The sequence below is a fragment of the Crassostrea angulata genome, chromosome 3 (assembly GCF_025612915.1).
Source record: "Crassostrea angulata isolate pt1a10 chromosome 3, ASM2561291v2, whole genome shotgun sequence".
Taxonomy (NCBI): domain Eukaryota; kingdom Metazoa; phylum Mollusca; class Bivalvia; order Ostreida; family Ostreidae; genus Magallana; species Magallana angulata.
In genome coordinates this window covers 39,620,135-39,642,259 of record NC_069113.1, presented here as the reverse complement: position 1 = coordinate 39,642,259, position 22,125 = coordinate 39,620,135, and the positions used below count along the sequence as shown (strand labels likewise).

Sequence of the window (22,125 nt, the reverse complement as noted above, 5' to 3'; positions counted from 1 at the left end):
ATAATGATTTTACAACTTTGTTCAAACAATTTTCTTAATCACTTGAAATACACACATACATGTACTTTAATATGCACTGCAAATAAATACCTAACCCTATTCATGTGAAAAATTTGACGGCCCCAACACTAAGAGGTCTACAGTATAAGATAACTAACTTATGAACATTCAGCTGTAAAATGATACAGTTGAGAGAGAATTGTGAAAATATCAAGGATCAAGTGCTAAACAATGTTTTACATCTGAAATCTTTAGAGTTGACAGAAAACCCATTGTTATTGGAGAATGGTGTGACCTAGGAGTCTTCTGAAACACTGCACTAATATTGAACAACTGCTCCAATTCTACTTCTACAAATCAGCTCAAAGACAACAAACAATGCGCCAATCTGCATTCGCATCCCTCCCAGGAATTTGTAAGATTACAATACTCTCAACTTTCAAAATCATCTCTGCTGCAGTCTGCATCATCATCCCCATGGCATAAACCCAACATTATCAAATCACTGCGCTACACTCTCTTTCAAAATCTAAGTGCCATTAGCAATTACATGTAATTACTGCATGGTTTAAGCACACTTTTTTTTTTAATTAAAGCAATGCCATTTCCATACTATTTGTAAATATCATTGACAAATGACTGTAACAAGAGGTTATGCACAATGAAATGGTACTTTGTAAGTGATGTTTATCCATGTATTGGGTCGGAGTCTCGTGATGCATGTTAACTTCAGAGTGGGTCAAAGCACTGCACATTTTAAACAATGTTTATAATTCCAAACCACATTCCACATGTAACCAAAATTATGATAAAGTTGCACTCCTAGAGAGATGTACATAGAAATGAACATTAATCTTTCTATACCTTGAATATTGTATTTTCGACTGTTTACAAAATGGAAAAAATAGAATATACCACCAGTAAAGATCATGAATTTAGTATGGAGCATTTTCTCCATCCCTTATATTTGTCTAATGCTGATCAGTTCATACCATACATCCTGTAATTTTAATGATGACCTAATGTTCACTTTTTTCGTGATCACTATTACATCACAAATTATTGAATATGTAGAAATTATATCCTGTATAATCTTCAATAGGAAACTCTTTTTTTAAGTCCCCAAAAATGACTGACGCAAATTAAAAATGTTATACATTTTCCCCATTTTCGCAAATTTTGTGACATGCAAAAAAACTAACCCGAAATAAGTTATACTACTACACTGTCAATTTAAACAGCACATTACTGTATCATTACATAATCTGGCTGACTACCTGGCGATTATGTTTACCTCAATTAATGATGAACAACCTTAGAGTCCTAGCAATGAGGTAAAACTGTGGAGATATTTAGGTAATGACGTTGTAAATCAGTCCGCTTAATTAATTATCAGTAGAAAGAGAACACAGCCACTTGTGTTTGGACCTTATTTATCAATACAATATCAGATTCAGGGCAAAAGCACACAACCTGTTGAAGAGTTGATAATTACCACACAAAATGCCTGCAGCCAGTGATTTTATTCACATGTTCATTATCTCTTCAACTGGTTTTTCACCCACAATGGCAATATGATGTCATCCTTGCTGTTGATAATATGGGGTATCATTTCCAATAATCCCATATCAGACTTGAAACCCCAGAAACCTCAGATAACCCTGCATTAGTGTTCCACAGACAGAAAACAGTAGGCTCTGTACTGACAGTTTAAACAGCGATGACGATACACAAACCATACTCTAAACCCTTTTGTGTGTCTGGATTGGACCATGAGGTGACTACATACATCCTATGTTATTAGTCAGATTAGCCATCTTCTATACAGACAATGAATGTTGCATGTCAAAAGCATATGTGTCTATGAATGATTAAGGAGGCTGGCTTGTCAACACATCAGATTCACTTAATACGCTATTTTTTTTTTTTGCGATAATCTACAGATGACTATTACAATAGAAAATTCAAACTAATTTAAAATATCTTACTTTTAGAGTAATAAGAAATATTTTATTTTTATTACGGTATAGCTCTTTTTTTTTTTCGAAGGCTTCATTAGTCTAAAAGTCTTTGGACTAAAAGTCTAAAAATGGCCATATTCATTCCCAGTCTTTTAATGCAAAGACATATGTCAAGTTAGCTTGGCAGTGTAAGGGTTGATATGCCGTATCAATAAATTCTTTGCAAAACATACTGTTTGTTAAAATTTACCAACCTGACATAGACAAATAGGAATTTAAGGATATTTAAGGCACGAAACTACCGGTATGTGTTTTAGGTTTGTTTTGGTAACATTCAATCTCACTTTGATTTTAACATTTTCATTTTTTTTTATAAAGACATTATAATCTCCATACACCTGGGGCCAAAATGTTTAAGAACCATAATTCATGAACAGAAAAAAAACCCACCTCTATAAATTCAGAGAAGGGAATCGAATTAGTATTCAGTTAACAAACATTTCATGATGTATCTCCCACACAACCTGTATGTTCAGAATAAGAGCAATTAGTGCAAAACTGCAAATGCATACGCATACAACTTAAAAATTTGTATAATTAGCTCAATTACATATCACTGGTAAAGAACATAATCATGGCATACTTTTTTTTTCATTAATTTCTCTTTTATAAACATGACTGTAAAAATATTGATTGATTTTACAATAAAACTCATTGGATCGCTTCGAAAAAATATTAACCACCAATGATTCAGTGTAGATATTTATGTCCAAAACGTACATCTAGGGGATAATATATGACTGCTTAATTTCATTAGGTTGGGGAGATAGAAAAATGAGGCGAATTCAAAATCACTTCCCATTTGTGGCACTGAAGATATCATCAGAGAACTCATATCTAAATTTGTGTGTTGCTAATGTGGCGAAATATCTACTTTTGTTTCCTCTTTCAAAAAGAGCAGAATCATTATCTATTTCTGTACCCATGAAAAGAAATTATCTCTTCTTCAAGATTATTATTTACGCAATAATTCAATATTTTTCATTATTTTTATGTGTGAAATTACCACAATTACAAGGGTTTTTCCTTAGATTTTTTCTTAAGATGACCAGTGAAATCAATACTTTGTCATTCTTTCAATGGAGGCTTGGTGCAAATCAACAATTTAGCCAACAGGTCTAGTTTGACTTTTAGAAGTAATTTCTTTGGCCATAACCTATCATAAGCACTGAAAACATATTTTTGCTTTAAAATCTGCAAATCTTTCTTTATCTTTTCATTTGGAATTCTTCTTCTTAATATGTTTGCCAGGGGTAGGTTCCAATGCCTATTTTAATTGGCAAATTCCCTAGGCTATGTAAATTTAAAAAATTCACTTTTTTTTGGGGGGGGGGGGGAGGTTTCAGACCCCACAAACCCCAAATGTAGATGCATGCATGACATGAATGTTAATTGGTAAACTCCATCTGCATCTTCTATTCTAATTGGGAACTGGATATTATGTGTCTTTGTCAGAAGAAATCAGATCACTGACACACAGGACTTGGTGCATATTCTAGTATTTGCAAGGCCAAAAAAAAGTCTTATACATTTTTATTTGTTCTAGTTATCATGTGAATCAAACTCTAAAACTAAACAGAACATCTGAGCTCAATATTTATGTTCAACTAATTTTTTTTCCCCAAATATTGGTCAAATTTTATGAGCATCAATATTGGACAAAAAAGAGCAACAGTCTGGTTTAATCAAAGTTTATTCTGGTATACTGTACATATTAACCAGAAAGCCGTCAATAGTCTACTACAATTTAGTTGTATTTTTTAATGAATAGTGGAAGAAAACCAATATTTTCATCTTCTATATTTGAAATCCCTTTTTAGGTTAACATAAATCTTGACATTAATAAAGCGACTTTCTCAAAATATTTATGTCATCCAGTGCCCTTATTTATTGTGTTTTTCTTGTTTTTTAAATTATGTTTTTGTAAATTGTTGCTTGGGTTTTTCAAGTAATTTAAAAGTTTATTAAGCACCAGTTTGGACGTGGTGCTTATTAAGTGGTCAGCATATACACTAAATGCTTTATGTCATGTAACCAAAACCATCATGCAACCCGGAAGCTTCGTCAAAGCACTACCTATGATGAATCAAAGTATTGAGAGTATTGAAAGTTGATCTTTGTTTTAAACAAAAATGACAAATATGGTACACAATCCTAGTAAGTGGTTATTCTTTTTAATAAATGCAACACGTGTTTGATTACCAAGTTTTGGACCAGTTTTTAGAAAACACATATACCGTACCAGTATTACAGGAAGGAAAAGATATTGGCTAGGCTTGTCATCTGTAAAATGTTGATTTTTTCAGCATATGAAATTTTAAAGCAAATACATGTTTTTCAAACAAGCATGTTAATCGCTTTCCATTATTATTAGTACTTTGATATATATCAGTATGGGATATTCATCAGGCATGTGATTGTCCTGTATCTAGAACAAGACAGTTTTTCTTTTTCTCTACATAGTACAGTGGGATTTGAACTCGTAACTCAACTTAAAGGTGCCTTCTGAGTCTCATACTCCCAGCTGTTACGATAAAGCAACAATAAAGAACTAACATTTTTAATGAATACATTTTTGTTGTTTCCCCTCAAAAGTTACTGGATTGAATCATTTTGCCTTTCTGTTTCAACTGAATGCATACAACTGACTCTCCAAAAGGTTACTGAGGTCTATCATACTTTATGTATGGTACCTTCTATAAGGTTGCCAATATATATACATGAACAAACAACAGAGAATTATCAAAAACCAAGAAAAACCACACAAAAAAAAAACAACCAGGGAAACCATTATCCTACACTTCTAAATATGGAAAAACCAACCGAGAGACGATCAACATTGCATTTAATATGGTTTCCTGCACCTTTCCCATTACACTTTTAAAAGAAACATCATCTATACTTTCTTTATCAGGAAAATCTGAATGCAGCTTTGTTTCTGTTAACATGCAACACTGTACTGAATAGTTTTGCACACACAACAGGTCCTTGTACATGAACAATGAATTTCCTATTATGCACAGTTCAATTTGAAAGATGCCATGATAAGTAAAGATGTGTTCACAATCAAAACAAACTGTGACCAACAAGCAGATCTAATATCAAACCATATAAGAACATTATTGTTTGGCTTTGGGGTACATTCAGCTAAAGTTTGTTGTGTTCACTGATAACCTTTTACATGATTCTGGACTGAACAGTTCTCTCTGTAAATTAAGTCATTGCTTCAGCTGATTAATTGGGGTATTTTTGTTTAGCTAAAAAAAATTAAAGGTTTTTTTCTAGAGGATAGGAATGTTTTTCATATTTTTAAAATTGAATTATGGTTATCCCCCTATTGAATCTACTCATGTGTATTTTCTTTGCTATAGTCAAGGGCGGATTATCCCTCTCTTCTGTCATTGGTAGAGAGAGAGAAGAATGGATCGTCACCTTTGGAAAGCAAGATTTTAATTTGAAATAAAAAAAAAAATTGGCAAGCTAAGCATTTAGCACCCAGCTCTCTAGTTTAGTTTACACGCTGGGATATGTCAATGACACGTTGGATGCTAACATGCAATGCTTTAATCCTAAGTAGCTTGTGTAGCCTGACGTCTCCTGCTCTGTGTTGTCACTCCCTGGTTTTTCTGTCGGTCCAGTGCCACAAAGTCAGTCAAATGTTTATATTATAGTCTAATCTTTTACAAATGACATACCAGTACTTCTTATAACAAGCTCTTGAGAGGGTTACCTGCCAAACAGGTGGAGTTCTTTAAAGCGTTATCACAAGTTCATTACTCTCACACAAGTAATACAGCTGAGGATTAAGGTGTATATTACAGTAAACAAAATAAAGAAGAGAAATTTCTCTTTCAAGCTCTTGGTTATTAAACTATTCAAACAATATTTTGAAAATTGTGATGACTAATAACAAACTCCCACTGCTTTTCTTGTCATTTTCAATACAATTTTTCAAATAAACATATGTTTTCCTTCGTGTCGATCTGACTATATTTTACAGGCCAGTGAGATTAAATGCAAATTTCAGAGGCAAATATACACTTTTCCCTTTTTTCATCATACATACAGAATTCTTCTTGAATTTAAAATCACACCTCTTCATGGCTTGAGCATTTATTTGCAAATCAAGATCTGGTCCAATACTTGAATCTGATTATGAAGGAAATGATCAATAAACATTTCTTGGATACAGAAGTACATCCATATACATGCAGTTACAAAAACAAACCAGAAGGAACTACTATTCAAATGTGATGTTGTTCAAGACTAAAATGCACTTTTTTGGCATAAGGGGTTCCTTCATTACTCTAGCAAATTTAGGTGGTCTAGAGCCATGTTTTACCAAGGAGCATTGCAATAGCATCCAATAGTGATGAGTAAAAGTAATCAGTGCTTTCTCACTGAATGTTTTAACCAATATATAATTGTTCACATGTACACTGCTGCTTCTCACTGAATGAATATCATTGTATCACATAACACATTCTGCTACATGAACAATCTAGATTGACAAGTCATTTATTGCTTCCCAGATGTGACTTGATTAAAGAACTGATATTTGCCCCCACAGAGGGAATAGCAACAAAAAAAATTATCAAATGCAATATGAATTACCAATATTGATTGTCGGGGAATAATTATCAGGGGTTATGGGGATTTCTTGGATGGAGGGCCTCAAAAAGGCCTCTTGTAGTACTACTTGTAGTATAATTCCCTGTAATTGTAAAACACAATAACCTACATGCATACTAAAATTGAGCCTATTATATAAAGTTTATGATAATTTCAGTGTGGAAGTAATGCATTGCCTTTCTAAAGGGTTGTGAAACTCGTACATTTGAACTCTAATTCTCATTTTTCCACTATATGTTCTTTTTAGTAGTAAAATAGATGAAGATCAAATTAGTGAGCTTATCTAAGATTTAAGGCTCTAAAGCCAGGTGTTGCCTACACATTGTGAGCTCAAGGACCTCCAACATATGTGCTCCTGCTCTACAGAGAGTGCATCAATGACAAGAGCATCCACTCCATCGCTCTGAAGCCCTCAGAATGCGGCAGCATCCCGAGGACTGGGTCTGGCTTCTGCCGCTATTTACTGCTGTTTGTCCTCAGTCAATAAGCAGTAATCCCCACAGAGGCCAGACAATACAGCTCTGTCACTTGTAAATGTCACCCTGATTGTAAACCCTGTAACTAGTGCTTCAGTGTCAACAAAATCCACAATGCGCCTACCAGCCTCCGAATTTACTGACGATCAATATTGACAGTGGGTTAAAATGGTTTGTCTATACTCACTAAGGACTTGTCAAAGATGCATGTATCAAATGTGTTGTTTGCAATTTTACAAATTAAACCTTGCATACTGTGATTGAACTAGATAACAGATAAGTCCAAAGTACCTGTAGATTTTATCTGAATAAGAAGTTATGAAGTTGCAAAAATATATGAAAGTAAAATTTTTCAAGGAAACAGAAACAATGTTTCTAGTGACAAAAAAATGTTCTTAATCCATGATAACACTATATCAATATTCCTTTAAAAAAACTTTACATCTAATATTTCATAAAATAATAGTAAAACCTGTGTTCTTTCATACCGTATAATGGTTCTAGAATGGATGGGAAAAACATACTGGTAACCAGTTTTAACTGATTACATATTTGTTTTCTGCAACCTATTTAACCCATATAAAACAAAAATTCTGTTTACTGCTTTCTATTTGCATTTTTGTTGTATTTAAATCTAGTGAGTGATGGTATATAAAATATTGTATCACGGTTATTTCACTTTCATGGAAGAGCCAATTAAGGCATATTTGACCTTTGACATTTCTCCATGTTTTGTTGTGTCATGCAGTTGGCTAACATATATTTAGTACATGTACCAGTTTTAACTAGATCTATCAAATATTTGACACACATTATTGTTTTCATTGTACAAAAAATAATTTTATTGGATATGATACTCTGTTGATACAAGCATAAAAGGAAACTACCCAATATTAAAATTAAACCACAATGCTCCTGCAATGATTGCACTGACAGGCAAACAAGACAAACGCCATGCATGCTCTGTACCAGTATATCATATTGTAACAGCATTTAATTTTTGCACACAAAAGTTTATTGCCATAATCTGGACCACAAATAAATGCTGACCAATATTCTACAGTCAGTACTTGATAAAATTCATAACCGTTTTTTCAAACCTCGAGCGATAAAGTATGGGGTTTGCACTGAGCATTATGATGCATTCCAATTCTCATACAGCATCCCTTAAAGCAGATTAATAGAGTACCAACAGAATCAATAAGGCCACCTTCAAAAAATTATCAATGTGACCTCTCCTTTTCATCATACTTTAGTAAGTGGGTATTTCTAAAGTTGCATGCAAATTTAATTTGAAGTCATCTTAATATGATAGTATTTAGCAACTGAATTTGAAAAAAAAAAAGCCCAGAATATTGATACAAAGTATCCTGGACCAGGTACATTTTTTTCTAGTCAAACTGACGAGAACAAAAATTTCTACAAAGGTGGCATATATCATATATGAATATTTAGTCAATCTATATCATGTTTACTATTCATATAAATGCTTGTCATTTGCTTGGACCAGACCTACTGAGATGGTAGGGGTTGTTAGGATTAAGATGTCAATTACAAATATCATAAAATCATTATTCAAACCATCTGCTGATGTAGCCCTAATCACAGTCCTAACGACAGAGAATCGTTAATTATATACAGTGTATTGGCAATTTACTTAAACAGTTCATCTTTTTTTCCTAGTGGGAGTATTCATTATGTCTCATTCGCTATGATTTGACAACAATAGTATTCATACAAAATATATTGCTGGTTTTTTTTTTAATTTTTTATGGATTTTCTCTTAATGCTGTTAAGAGATTTCTATATATTTATCAAATTTAGTAAAGATCTTCTAAATCCAACTCAGGGACAGCCATAATCTTTCTATAAAGGTCAAAACAAAATGAGGGGGTGGGGACCCAGGGTTGTCCCTTTGGAGAAGCTGCATATTTTATAGATTTTAAAATCATGAAAATAGAATATCTTACAGGTTTAGGAAACAAACAGAACATTCAAAAACCCATGACTTAACAAATATACAAAAATACACATGTAGTCAGTGAAACCTATATTCAAAATAAAATCACAGGGGTTTGGGTTGGGAAATGAAACGAAAGGACCCCCCTGACATTTCGTTTAACCTGCATCTGAACATCCCTAACTTCAAACTGGCTGCATTTCATCTTCCAGAGTAAAAACCTATCTATGAGGTCTTTGTCTGCATGATATGTCCCTATAAACTCTGCCCATCCCTCTTCTCCGATTTCAATCTTATTTATATATTTATATGCTAGCATCATAACTTACACAACTGCTTTACGAGCTTTTATCAAGGCAGCATCACCAGTTTGCTATCTTGTTCCTGAATGGATTACTAAATACATTTTTATTGGGGGAAAAGAATCCTTATTCATATGATAAACATAAATATCGGTGAAATTTTGACACTGGACTCGAGGACAGAAAGACCATACAACACTGCAAGCCGTGTTCATTACTTGAAACTGAACAATTTATTTACTGCATCTGGTGTTGTACTAATAATGGCAGTGTGCACCTTTGATTGTAATGAGTTCTGCACCTTAGAGCCACTTAATGTGTGTGACCAGCGATAACTGGCCATCTCTGTGTCTAGACAGCCTAGGGAAATGATGGACCAATTGATTACCAGGTCTCTCTTTATATGACCTCAATTGCCTGGTGGTCCCAAGAAAACCCCTTTGTCTTCTCCTTATATCAACATTTGGTTTGGTTTGCAGATTGACATAAAAGTATACTATGATAATTATAATCAAGGAAATCATGTACTGAAAATTGTTCTTTATAAGTAATTTATTTAAATTTCTCAATCTTTCAAATAAAGCAAAGAGATGTTTACCATCACTTACAAATAAACTCATTAGCATAGCAATATTTCTCATGGCAATACACAAAATTCATAAACCATTGATCTGGTCGCGGTATCAGGCAGTACATTGTACTGGCTATATAAGGGGAGACAGTGAACATCAGGGCAATGACTGCTGGCTCAAGCCTCACTGAAGTGTCCAGCAGAATTAAATACACACCAAGAAAATAGTGAGAAATGTCACAAATACTGGGAACCAAGCTAATATCGCAGACCTAATCAGTGATCAGGAGGAGTTTATTCTAACACAATTGTTCAGTTCAGGTTTTTTTCTTTGCGTTTCATATAAAATTAACATTTTGACAGGCAATCTTGAATCAAATGCTTCATACAAAGCATGTAAACTTTTACTTTTAAGGGACAGGAATATATAGGCAAAATCAAATAGTTCCGTGCCTAACTCTCTAAAAATGTTTCAGTTTACATGCAAAATGTAACAAATCTTACATCTTTAGAATTAAATGCCTGTACATGTCAATATACATGTATTTCAGAAGCTCTACATCTTTTTTCTAGGCTTCTCAGAATTGTCAATGTTCTGTAGTCTAGACAACTGAGAGAATTTTCCTGTATCTTTTGTCCTCTGTACTATATAAAATTTCAATGTTTTTTGTTTGAATTATAATGATAAGATGACATGCATTTAACCCTCTCTCTCTTTCCTTACTTTTTAATCTTTAAAACTCTCGCTGTCACGATAACAACGATAAGCCTTAAATGACCAATCAAAATAGAAGGAAAAAACACTATTGAGTAAAAGGAACCCTGTATTGATTTAACATCAAAGAGTCACAATAAAATTCCACTACACACACGTACACTAGGAAGCTTTGATATATATGGAATCATCTGGTACATACAAAATGAAACACTTTGAATACACTGTGCAGAATGCATAATAAATGTGTCACTCAGATAAAATATTGCCAAATTTTAAACAGAAGAACATGTTTATTGGACTTTAAAAACATGCTTTCAAGAAGAATAAGACTTGAACTCTGTTTTAAGTATATCTATGTAAATTACATCTTATGCAATGTCAATTGCAGATTACAGCCAAGCATACAAAAGAATAATGCAAATGGGTATTTCAAAACTGGTTCTTGTCGCTAAAAATGTGTTTTCTTGTAACTGTTTACTCTATTCCTTAAACAAATTATTTTTCAAAATGCATGTACATTGTTTAATTAATATCTGTCAAGGTATCACGAGTCTGTAATTCAAAATACTTTAAGGAGGTGAAATTTATTTCAGCATGACCTGCTAAGTAATTAATTTTTTTTTCAAAGCAAATGTCTTTCGAATTGGACACTTTCTATTGGTATCAATTGCTACAGTTTCTAAGCTTATGAAGATCACTCATTTAATATTTCAAATGATGTTCTGTACAGCGTGTACCTTAAATCAAGAGCAGTGATAATACAGGCTGTAATAATATGCAACAAATGCAGAAGCAGGATCGACACCAGGATCCTCAACGACATTAATTCACAATTTATGACAGCATAGAAAATATCACAAAATCAGGGGAGTGTATATAACAATACATCCAATAATCATTTCCTCTTATAAAAGCTTCATTTACATGGTATAATGCTACTGCTCTTTCATTTAGCTAATGAATAGAAACAAGGGATAGCTGCAGCCTGCGCGTAACTAACTACCAATATATACATGCTTAGTTTTACAATGCTAAACTACGAGTATAGGTACATTTCCTGTTTGGAAAGGACAGACAAGTTTCTCTGGTCCGGCTTCAGCCATTGAATTTTGTACCATGTTAGCTATATTTCAATCTCATTTATATAATATGAGATAATATTGTAGGTTAGAGTTAGGGAAATATTATTAGTGATACAGGTATCTGATAGAATTGATGTACTAAACATAATAATTCAATATCATACAATTCCCATGGGAGAAAACTGGGGCAATCAAGTTCCTCCTCTCCCATTATGAAATGATTTCAACCAATACATATGTACTTTGCGTTGACAAACAAATCCAGCCAAGTCAAGCAACAAAATTATACGGACCATGAAAGTAAAAGTCTAAACATGTGTATTGAGAAGTATAATTATGTCAACAGCTGTCTAGTAGAGATACCACTGGGGGTTATGTTCATGGACAATCAGCAAGTGAAGCAAAACCACTGATTTTCTAGGCATTGGAACTAGTTGTAATAATATTTCCAGCTTATTTCCAATATGTTGTTTAAAAGGTGCATATATGCAATTAATACTATCAAAATACAAATATGAAAATGGTGTTGAATACATGAATTTCTCTTTCATAATACATGGGTATTACATATATCGAATATATGCATGTTTAAATATCCAACTGCTTCACTGATGACCTCTCATATTAGTCATTGCCTGAGGATACTAATTAGATACAGCAACCACTGTCCATTGAAAATTTTGTACATTTGTACTTCTAAACTTATGACAACATTATGGTCTATCCTTGATGTGGGTACTCAAAACATCAAATTTATGAAGCAGCTAAGCATTTAGATTTTATCTCAATAAAAAAAAAAAAGTCCAAAGTCTTTATTAACAATCAAAATTACCAGTAAATACTGTACAGTACTGTACTACGGTACTAATAAACATTGATCCTTGACCCTTAATCTGTCATCCTGTTTTCCTTCAAATCTGAACAAGTTTCTCAATCTTTTTAAATGATCTTTTCCATCTGTAATTGTCTTTTCCATCTATTATGCACATGCAACTTCCCTGTCTCATTGGTAAGAAGAGATTAAACCCTTAAATGACTTAAATTTACCGCTTTATACGGTATATACATGTTCAAGACATGAGTAATTATGTCATAGACACACTAACTCTCGTAATATAAGATACTTTGCAGTGAACTCAAGTGTTTATGTATATGTTATGTGAGAAGAGCAAGATGACAGTTTGTGAATATTCTACTTAAAAAAGAAGTAGATACTGCAAACAGTCCCTTGACATTTAACCAACCGCTCTTAGACATCATTCAAACAATATTCAGCCGCATTTTCATTCAACAATATTTGATTACATGTAATTCTGTTTGGTTTTAATCGAGGTTACTGGCAGCTAAAATCCTGACTGTTGTCTTGAAAATATACAACAGTATTTAAGTCTGAATGGATAAGATTTTTTTGTCAAGAAAATATCTTATATCAGCTTATAGCCAGAAGTTTAGGTATTAAGGTCCATAGACATTTAGGAAAGCATTGGTAAATCAAATTGTGTACCGGTACTTCTACCGTTAGTACTACCACTTGACTAAACTCCTAGTATTTTGACATGTTGATTCTACCAAATCAAACTTGTAAGTAAACTGCCCACAAAATATCCTGAACAAAGAGACAACATTCAAAGGGTATATTTCATTATCATGTAATATAAATTGAGTCATGTTGAACAGTAAAAACTTGACCAAAACAAGCTCTTTCAAACCAAAATGATGCAAAAATGCAAGAGCATTGCCTTGGAACACTTCTAACAGCTGATGAAAGACACACATAATATCAAGTGCATGTGTCCCGAGGAGAAACATAAATGTTATTTCTTAAATCCAGGGTGTGGCTTTCAAATACAGTCTTCTGTGCCAATGTATATTTAGACTATCTGTTCCTGGGCTCTATGTACATAAAAAAGAGAGTGAGTGGTACTGTCATAGACCACAAAGCCAACAGAAAGACTCAAGTACAATGTTACACTGCCGTATAGACCAAATACCATGGAATATGCAGTACTTGCTGGTTTTCAGTCAGAGCCTGTGCATATCTGAAAGATCGCCTATTAGATATTGTATATGCAAGGACAATAAATACAACATGCACGCGCATTGTTGTCAAATTCAGTTAAATGTTTACGAGTACTGTCAACCTAACGCAGTACATGTGTCAGACGGACAGACGAGTGATTACGCATCAGTGGTTTAACAAACGGTATGCACAGGAATGGCTTCCGTCGGGAGCTGTTTTATCTCTTACCTCGTCCCATTTTATGAATTTATTCCCTTTCACTAATGATTCTGGAACCTGAATAGGTTTAAGCTGCACTACATGTACGCCAGGTTTGGCCCCTGCCATGCCTGCAATCAATTTACTACCATAATGTCCATAGTTTATTCCTATCACCGTGTGTGTATATGCAATAGGATCATACCATTATGTGTGGGTATGATCAGCATTGGTCATCTATTGGAAAAAAAATGCATTTGAGGTTTTGGCGATGCAAAACATTCATTCAGCGAATTAATGTGAAAAAATTAAACAAGGTTATATCGTTAATTCATGTTTGTGCTTAAATTTCGCTTGTTTATGGTGTAAATTAAAGCTGAAAACCCCATTGCCATTAGCATCTATAAATAAATTGTGGTCATGTGATCAAAATAAAATGGAGGTTTGACAGCATGCATCTAATTTCATATTTTAATCGCGCTTTTGGTCAGTCATATGGTTCTTGTTTAACAGAAATGTTTTCTGCAATATAACCCCTATCTTTAATAGTCCAATCCACACTTACGATACATAAGCGGCTACGTGCTCATGTCAAAGGTCATTGGGGAAAAGTCGCTTACGCTATTGCGGATACATAACTTCAAGAAAAAGATATTTCGGAAGATTTTAACGTAACCATGCACCGGTATGTATTTTAATTAAACTTTGTAGACATTTTTCACATTTTATCAACCACAAATAGTTCCAAAAAGTATTAATATGCATTCTATAATAACGGTAACGTTATATGTTGTACTTGATTATCAATTTGATATATTCAACTTTCAAGTTCAGGTTGATTACAACTGCTTATCAGCTGCTTATACGTATATAATTAAGTGCAGTACATGTATTAAAACAAATTCACCGTTTCCGGTGTTTTTTAAATTAATTCCCCAGGTTCTTTATGATTTGATATTGTGTTGTTTGGGCTTACTTTTAAATTTAGATTTTAGGCCTATAGGAAAAAAACCAAAAACAAAATATTACCGGGATAACAATTGGAAATTCCTGCTAAGTATAAAATAGAATGGAAAAAATGAAATGACTAAATGAATTATGACAAAACAAACAGTGGGGAACACAAGTGTAATCGTTTTTCTAGGTATCTTGTTATGTTTATTGCTTACTGCATTATTAATTATCATATTTTCCTATTCTTTTTCAAAATATTTCAAGTCTCTTGGTGACGGGTATGAGTTGATAATGCCATTGAGTGTTTTCTTTTGTTATTTACTTTTGTTTGCAATGAGTGCCAAAAAAGTTGCGCGAAGAAACTGTGCAATGCCAGGCTGTATAAACAGCTGGTACTATATTGAGCAGTGGATGAAAAAAACATGCATTATCCATAACACACACTTTGGTACGGGATGTTGCATCTGTGAGCCCCCTTTTAGACTTATACCATTTCCAACAGAGAGAAAAGACCCAGATGCTAGGCTCAAGTGGACAAAAATTGTCAATAGAAAAGTAGCTGGAGGGAATTGGTTACCAAACCAAGACTCAAGAATTTGTTCTGTCCATTTCGTTGATGGAGAGCCTACCCAATTACATCCTTATCCCTCTTTAAACCTCGGGTATATTCCGGACAACACTCTAAAACCTAGACCACCACCAAAGGAAAGAGAGCCTTATGTACCGGCGAAGAAAATCAAACAGGAGTTTCTTCCATCAGCTGATACCTGCAGCTTGGATCATGTTTACTCTAAGCCTGCTGATTCATCACCATCTGAGATTGAGAAAGATATCCTAATTAATGAACTTCAGCGGGAATTGAAAAGTGTTAAATTAGAAAATATGTCTTTGAAAATTCAAATCAACAAAAACAAAAACAAAAGCTTTAAAAGTTTGTGTACTGTTTCAAATGTTTTAAAAAGCGACAAAAAGGTTAAGTTTTATACAGGTATCCCAACACTTCAGTCCTTTAATGATATTTTCACAGTCCTGCAGAACAAAATTAGAAATATGAAGCACTGGAAAGGACCAAAAAGGTTGTGCAACCCCCTTAGCTATAAAAGAATTGTCAGCAAATCTAGGAAGTTGACAATGAAGGCAGAATTTATTTTGACCATGATGAAACTAAGATTAGGCTTGCTGTTGGAGGATCTTGCAGATCGCTTTGGAATTTCTTCCTCTTTAGCTTCCAATATCTTCACCACCTGGGTGAAGGTATTGTCTCAAACTCTTGGTGCCCTTGTTTTCAATCCTCCAAAAGAGGTGGTACGGTCAAACTTACCTCCGACTTTTCAGAATCCCAAATTTAATGAAGTAAGGCATATAATTGATTGCTCCGAAATTTTTCTTGAAAGGCCTTCGGATCTGAATGTGGCAGCCAAAACTTGGAGCGACTATAAACACCACCACACAGGCAAATTCTTAGTCAGCATTAATCCATCAGGCATGATTAACTTCATTTCTGAATGTTGGGGGGGTAGAGTTAGCGACAAAGTTATTACCAATCAAAGTGGCTTTTTAGATGTTGTTGAACCTTATGATACTGTCTTAGCAGACCGGGGTTTCCCCATCAGGGAGGAGCTGACATTGAAAAGAGCAAGGTTGCTTATTCCACCTGGTAGAAATGGTGTCAACCAAATGACCAAGTCAGATGTCATTCTTACCAAGCAAATTGCAAACAAAAGAATTTACATTGAACAAGCAATTAGGCGCATGAAATTTTTCAGAATTCTTAAATATGAAGTCCCAATATCTCTCATGCATCATTTGGATGATATCATTAGATCTATTGCAGGAGTTTGCAACCTTTACCCTCCTTTACCTTCTTACACAAAACAGTGAAAATTTTGTTAGGTGACAACCCAATGGCAACCCAATGGCTATGTTTATTTATATTGTTAATTGTTATAAACTTCCAAACAAAATCTAACATGCATACAATTTGTGGTTTCCTGTCAATACATTTCCATTTATTTCATACACATAGTTTAACTCATTATAGTCTGGTAACAGTCATGTCTAGACTTGAAAATCTCATTTTGAACATGCTGAATAAGGGAACACCACATAGAGATATATAACATAAATACGTTGGAGAATTTAACAAAAGAATCAACATCACACAGAAACATGTTATGATAACTGCTGCCTATCAGCATGCAACAAGATTAATAATCACATAATTAAATAATAAAGTTTCACATGTGAAACACATATTCACATGTACAGGTATTGTATGAATATTCATCAGATAAATATTTCAAGAACAAATCAATACTGATTGACAAACAAGATTAACATTTAGGACAAATCCATTTTTGCACATTTTTCAAGTTTGCCTTTGTCATTTTCACACATGGAAAGTGGAACCATAATTTGCAGTTGTCACATTGAATACTCTGAGCTTTGTAAGAATGGACAGTTTCTTGCACAACGTTGTTACATATTGGACAAAAATAAACACTTCCATCAACAAAACTCTCACCACTATCAGTCTCCATTGGCTCCTCCTCTCTCTCAACACTCAAACAATCTTTCACTTTTCTTGTTTTAATTTCAGGAACAATGTAACTCTTAAAAAATTTATCAAGATCAAACAACAACTCTTTGTAGTACTTGTCGTCAAATGTAATTCGCTCACAAAATATTCCATTGCAAGTATACACAAAAAAGTCACACCATGGACGACCAGTAATTCCCATTTGTCCTTGTACTTGAGCAAAATATGAATGATTGTGATTCAAAGAGAGTTGACAATTTTGAAAATTCAAACATGCTGGTAAATGACAAGTACAAAAATCTGTACAATCATTGCATTTTGATATCATGGGACACTTAAATTCTGCTACCCCATTTCCACAACAAGAACAAGAAACAAGTAAGTCAGGAGTAGCAGCTAAATAGGGCCGTACTGGGTCAATAAAAATACCGCATTCTGATACAATAACATTTCTGTGATTTTTTTTCATAAAAGAAACATATTCAGTCCTAGCAATAGGTTCCATCTCACGGCCATGTTTTAGAGGCTTAAGGTTAGGGTTGACAGATGTGTATCCCATTATATGACAAAGTAATGGTTTAACTACTGTTTCACTTCTATTATATTCAATTTTACACTGAACAGAGTGAAAATTTGATGATGTGATTCTACCTTTCCTTAAATTATGCCATGTACTGTTTGCATGCTGACCCATAGTAGCTTTGTTAAGTGCCTCAACAGTTTCCTGCCTCAGATTGTGAGCTATACTTGGGCCTTCTAGTCCATCCATGACCATTTTCTCTAGCATATACTTCTGTATGTTGACGGGCTCTTCTGTTCTGATTTTCACTTCTTCTTTTGGTATATCTATACCTATATTTTAATACATTATAGACTAAATTTTTATGCATACATAAAAATCAATTTGAAGTTATAAAAAAATTAGGTTAGATATTGCATTAAGGGGAACAGTTAATTACCATTTAGAAATAATGGTACCTTTAAAAACACATGCATTTGGTATCGAATTTCTTATCGCATCTGTTATGTCCTTTAAACAGTCCTTGGTTGTATTACCGGTATGTACTGGGTTAAACTCCTTCTTAATTGTTGATACAAGGGAACGCTTTTTGCCTGAAAGAGGAGGAAAATTAGATTTATATAATGCTGTAAAAATCATGCAACCAAATTAAGAGTTATTGAATTCGCATGGGTTTTTTTTTTATCAATGTTTATTTTTTTCAAATTTAAATTTGTTACATTAGTATGTTAAATATGATTGTATTCAGTTATATGTACAACATGTATTACACATGTTTATGTAAGTTATAGCAAAATATATATTGAAAACTATTTTTCCAGGACATGAATGAATTTAATAAAATTTAAATGTGTGTTAAATTTATTGTGGAGCAGTTTTTTTTTAGTCTGTCTGATTACATACAATATATTCATTTTGAAGAAACAATACTTGAAACAAATAGTACCACAAGTCAATGAATGAACTGGCTTTGACACTTCAAGTTCTTTTAGTTTTGAAGGTGGCGCTCTGGTGGACTTGAAAGCGGGCACAGTCCAAGAGCAGGGTAAAGAAGTGCATGCTGAGACTCCTAAGCGATGAGCTGTCTCAATGCGGAAAAGAACAGAAACAACATGGACACAGGGGGATCCTAACCTAAACAAAATTAAATTTGAATCCAAATAAAATGCTCGAAAACAATAAAATAAGCAAGCATTCTGAAAACATGATATCAATACAGAGGCAAATCTTGCCTGTTGCAACAAAAAGGCAAAATGGGTTATGTGCATACTATTTGCATTATAGAAATTTGTAAACAGGTTTGATTATACACATAAATCTACATATAGGACCTGATAACAACCAAATAAATTAAGAGTCTTTAATTATATATAATAACTTTACTTGGGCCTACTTACCCTGCTGTGCATGTACAATATGATGACCTGATGGTCCCTGTCTCTTTCTCAACGCATATCCATATCTTATGGGGATCGTCTTTAATGTGCTGTGAAGGGATGCAATCTGAACGAACCAGGCACACGGTTGATTCCTTGGAGATCTGGTGATGAAATATCTCCCCAGTGTGGCCCGCATCAACAAATGACTGTCCTTTACCTAATTTATATTGTTGGAGGAACTTGGTTATGTTAAAGTTGGTGTCACAAACACCGGCATATTCAATAATGTCACTCAGATAAACGGGTGGCCAGCTTTTCATCCCATCACGTTCATCTGCCCAGTTCTTGTGAAGAGTAAATGGATCTGGTATAGTGGTCCCGTTAACATTCAGTAAATTTTGATAATCGAACTGTCTGACCTTAACATTTTCCGCTGCCGATGGTATTTCTGGAATTTTCATTACATGTGCTGAATAACATAAAGCCGCAAGTTCTTGCTTGGCTTTGTCCTTCGCAAGTCCGCGTTTTCCAAGATATTCACGTAAAGCCTCCGTTTTCCAGGTCAAAAATGCATCAAAAGTTAAAGTTTGATCACTTGTATCCATGGTGTAAACAATTTATACAAATATATAAGATAAAAAGCTGATGTAAATATGTAGACACTCAAAAAATCCTAAACTGGCTATAGCACTCGGTATCGAAACTCTAAGGACGCCATTTGTAAACAACTCGGGTTTTCCCCTTTGACCTTTGACACCGACGCCATATTGGTTATATGACGTAAGTGTGGATTGGACTATTATAATATTTTATTATTCGCAGTACAGTTTTTTTTATTTTGAAGAGCTTTATACTCGATTTAAGAATCTTTTGGTATAAAAACAAGTCCCGATGCACACATATATACACTCTGTAAATGTTGAGCACTACCAGAAAGGCCAGGCTATGCAGCTTCATTGCATTTAGACTGAATTGTTTTTATAAATAATCAAAAATCTATTTACCTATGAATGCCAGGGGGAATAACTCCATAACTTCAATGGGAAAATTGCATTGGAAATTAAGTTTATTGATAAGTTTAACATATGTTTAAATGTAAATGCACCACCTTTTAGATTCAACATTAAATTTCCCAGATATGTGTGCTGCTTCATTTTCTCGAGATGCTTACACCATAGGTAATCTGGGTATATGGTGTCCTCACTGAGTTAATCACTTGTTTAATTGGGTATGCATATCAGTCCGGCCAACAAGTACGCGAAGTGTGCGCGTGCGACTACATGGAAGACTATAAATCTTCAAAATCCTAATCCGTAAGGGGGGGGGGGGGGGGGGGCTGGCGTAGTATATAACTTCAATTTCAATCCTAATTTCCTTATTTTCATATTAATTTTTTACATCCTCCAGAAAAAGGGGGGGGGGGGCAACGCCATGATAATTCAATTTTTTATATGTAAATTTTAAAAAAATAGTTGCTGCGAGAAAAAGGGAGCCCCCCCCCCCCGCCCCCCCCCCCCCCCTGATGCTACGTGCCTGGGAGGGTTTGCCATAAAGACAATATGACTGCATGATTTTAAGGTATCCGATCCAAAATTGTCCCAGATTCATTAGCATCAGATTCATTGAATCTGGATGCATATTAACAGATAAAATTTATGGGCTTAATACTCAGTATTCTTAGGTATTCAGGCTTAAGTATAAGTAAGAGGGGAATGTGTACTTATAAATTACCTTTTCTTGTTCTTGAAGATTTGCCCTCCCCCTTTGCTTTTAATCTATTAATATATCAATTCAAAAAAAAAAATCGATCTGATATAAAATTGTTTTCAATAGTTTTTTCTATTCTAACGATTACATCTGTAGAATTACATCATCCGCCAAAGCATTTATTGATATTCTTATATAATATTTATTTTTTTTTAATTCCTTGTCCTCATAGACCTTTATGCAATCTTCATTAATTAATAAGTGCTTAATTAATAACATTTTTGAAAATTTCTCTTGCTAAATCATTTTCCACTCTAAACTGCTTCGAATTAAATAATAGAATATTTAATACATGAATGGATAATAATTTAAGGATAGAAAATTAGGTCCTAGTACGGATCGGATACCTTAAAACAGTTATATATACCAAATGAATACAAAGTTTGCAGATACGTACTATGCCTGCTAAATCAAATAAGCTTTCTGTTGTGGTTCATGCGGCTATAAACCCATAAATGAAGGTAGCGAGCATTGCAATGTGTACGTAGCGAACATTGCAGAAAAAATACGTGAACATTTTGCAAATGAATTCAAATCTTCGCGATGTGTTGTAAACTTTCGAAAATAAAAGCAAACCTTTCGTACATAAAGTAATAGATTTTAAATTACTTTTTATAGACAATTTTAAATACCTTTGTATTATTTCAGTTCATACTTTTATAAACAATAGATGATAGTCCTTTCAAATGATATTTTTGTAAATGTATGAAATCATTTATGTTTAATCAAAGATTGTACGACACCCTTTTTCATTTTTAGCTCACCTGAGCTGAAAGCTAAAGTGAGCTTTTCTGATGACATTTTGTCTGTCTTCCGTCTGTCCGTCCGTCTGTCCGTAAACTTTTCACATTTTCAACATCTTCTCAAGAACTACTGGGCCAATTTCAACCAAACTTGGCACAAATCATCCTAAGGCAAAGGGGATTCAAAGTTGTGAAAATTAAGGGCAATACCCGTTTTCAAGGGGAGATAATTAGAAATTAATG

At 33.9% G+C, this 22,125-nt stretch overlaps 2 protein-coding genes and 1 long non-coding RNA gene across 16 annotated transcripts in view; 1 reads left to right on the top strand and 2 right to left on the bottom strand.

Moving 5' to 3' along the window:
- The window catches only part of LOC128178646 (1-phosphatidylinositol 4,5-bisphosphate phosphodiesterase beta-1-like), a 54,956-nt gene extending 40,776 nt beyond the window's left edge, over positions 1-14,180 (bottom strand). For all 13 annotated transcript variants that reach the window (XM_052845895.1, XM_052845907.1, XM_052845897.1 and 10 more), the window contains exon 1: positions 14,011-14,180. In XM_052845895.1, the coding sequence (XP_052701855.1) occupies positions 14,011-14,109 (99 nt within the window). In that variant the 5' untranslated portion in view covers positions 14,110-14,180. The remainder of the gene's footprint in view (positions 1-14,010) is intronic.
- A 371-nt stretch (positions 14,181-14,551) lies between these two features.
- On the top strand, positions 14,552-19,180 carry LOC128178820 (uncharacterized). Its single transcript, XR_008243000.1, has 2 exons — positions 14,552-14,665; positions 18,986-19,180. It is a non-coding gene; the product is annotated as an uncharacterized LOC128178820 (long non-coding RNA).
- LOC128178819 (uncharacterized) lies at positions 18,051-20,167 on the bottom strand. Of its 2 annotated transcripts, XM_052846184.1 has the most exons (4): positions 19,391-20,167; positions 18,940-19,127; positions 18,433-18,586; positions 18,051-18,325 (listed from the first exon to the last, which is right to left on the bottom strand). In XM_052846184.1, exons 1-4 carry the CDS (start codon positions 19,975-19,977, stop codon positions 18,187-18,189), a joined length of 1,068 nt encoding a protein of 355 aa, XP_052702144.1. In that variant the 5' UTR covers positions 19,978-20,167; the 3' UTR covers positions 18,051-18,186. The 2 variants fall into 2 exon arrangements, 1 of the variants encoding a protein (XP_052702144.1); XR_008242999.1 differs by lacking the exon at positions 19,391-20,167 and having other exon boundaries at positions 18,452-18,586; positions 18,940-19,079.
- Between the last annotated feature and the right edge of the window lie 1,958 nt (positions 20,168-22,125).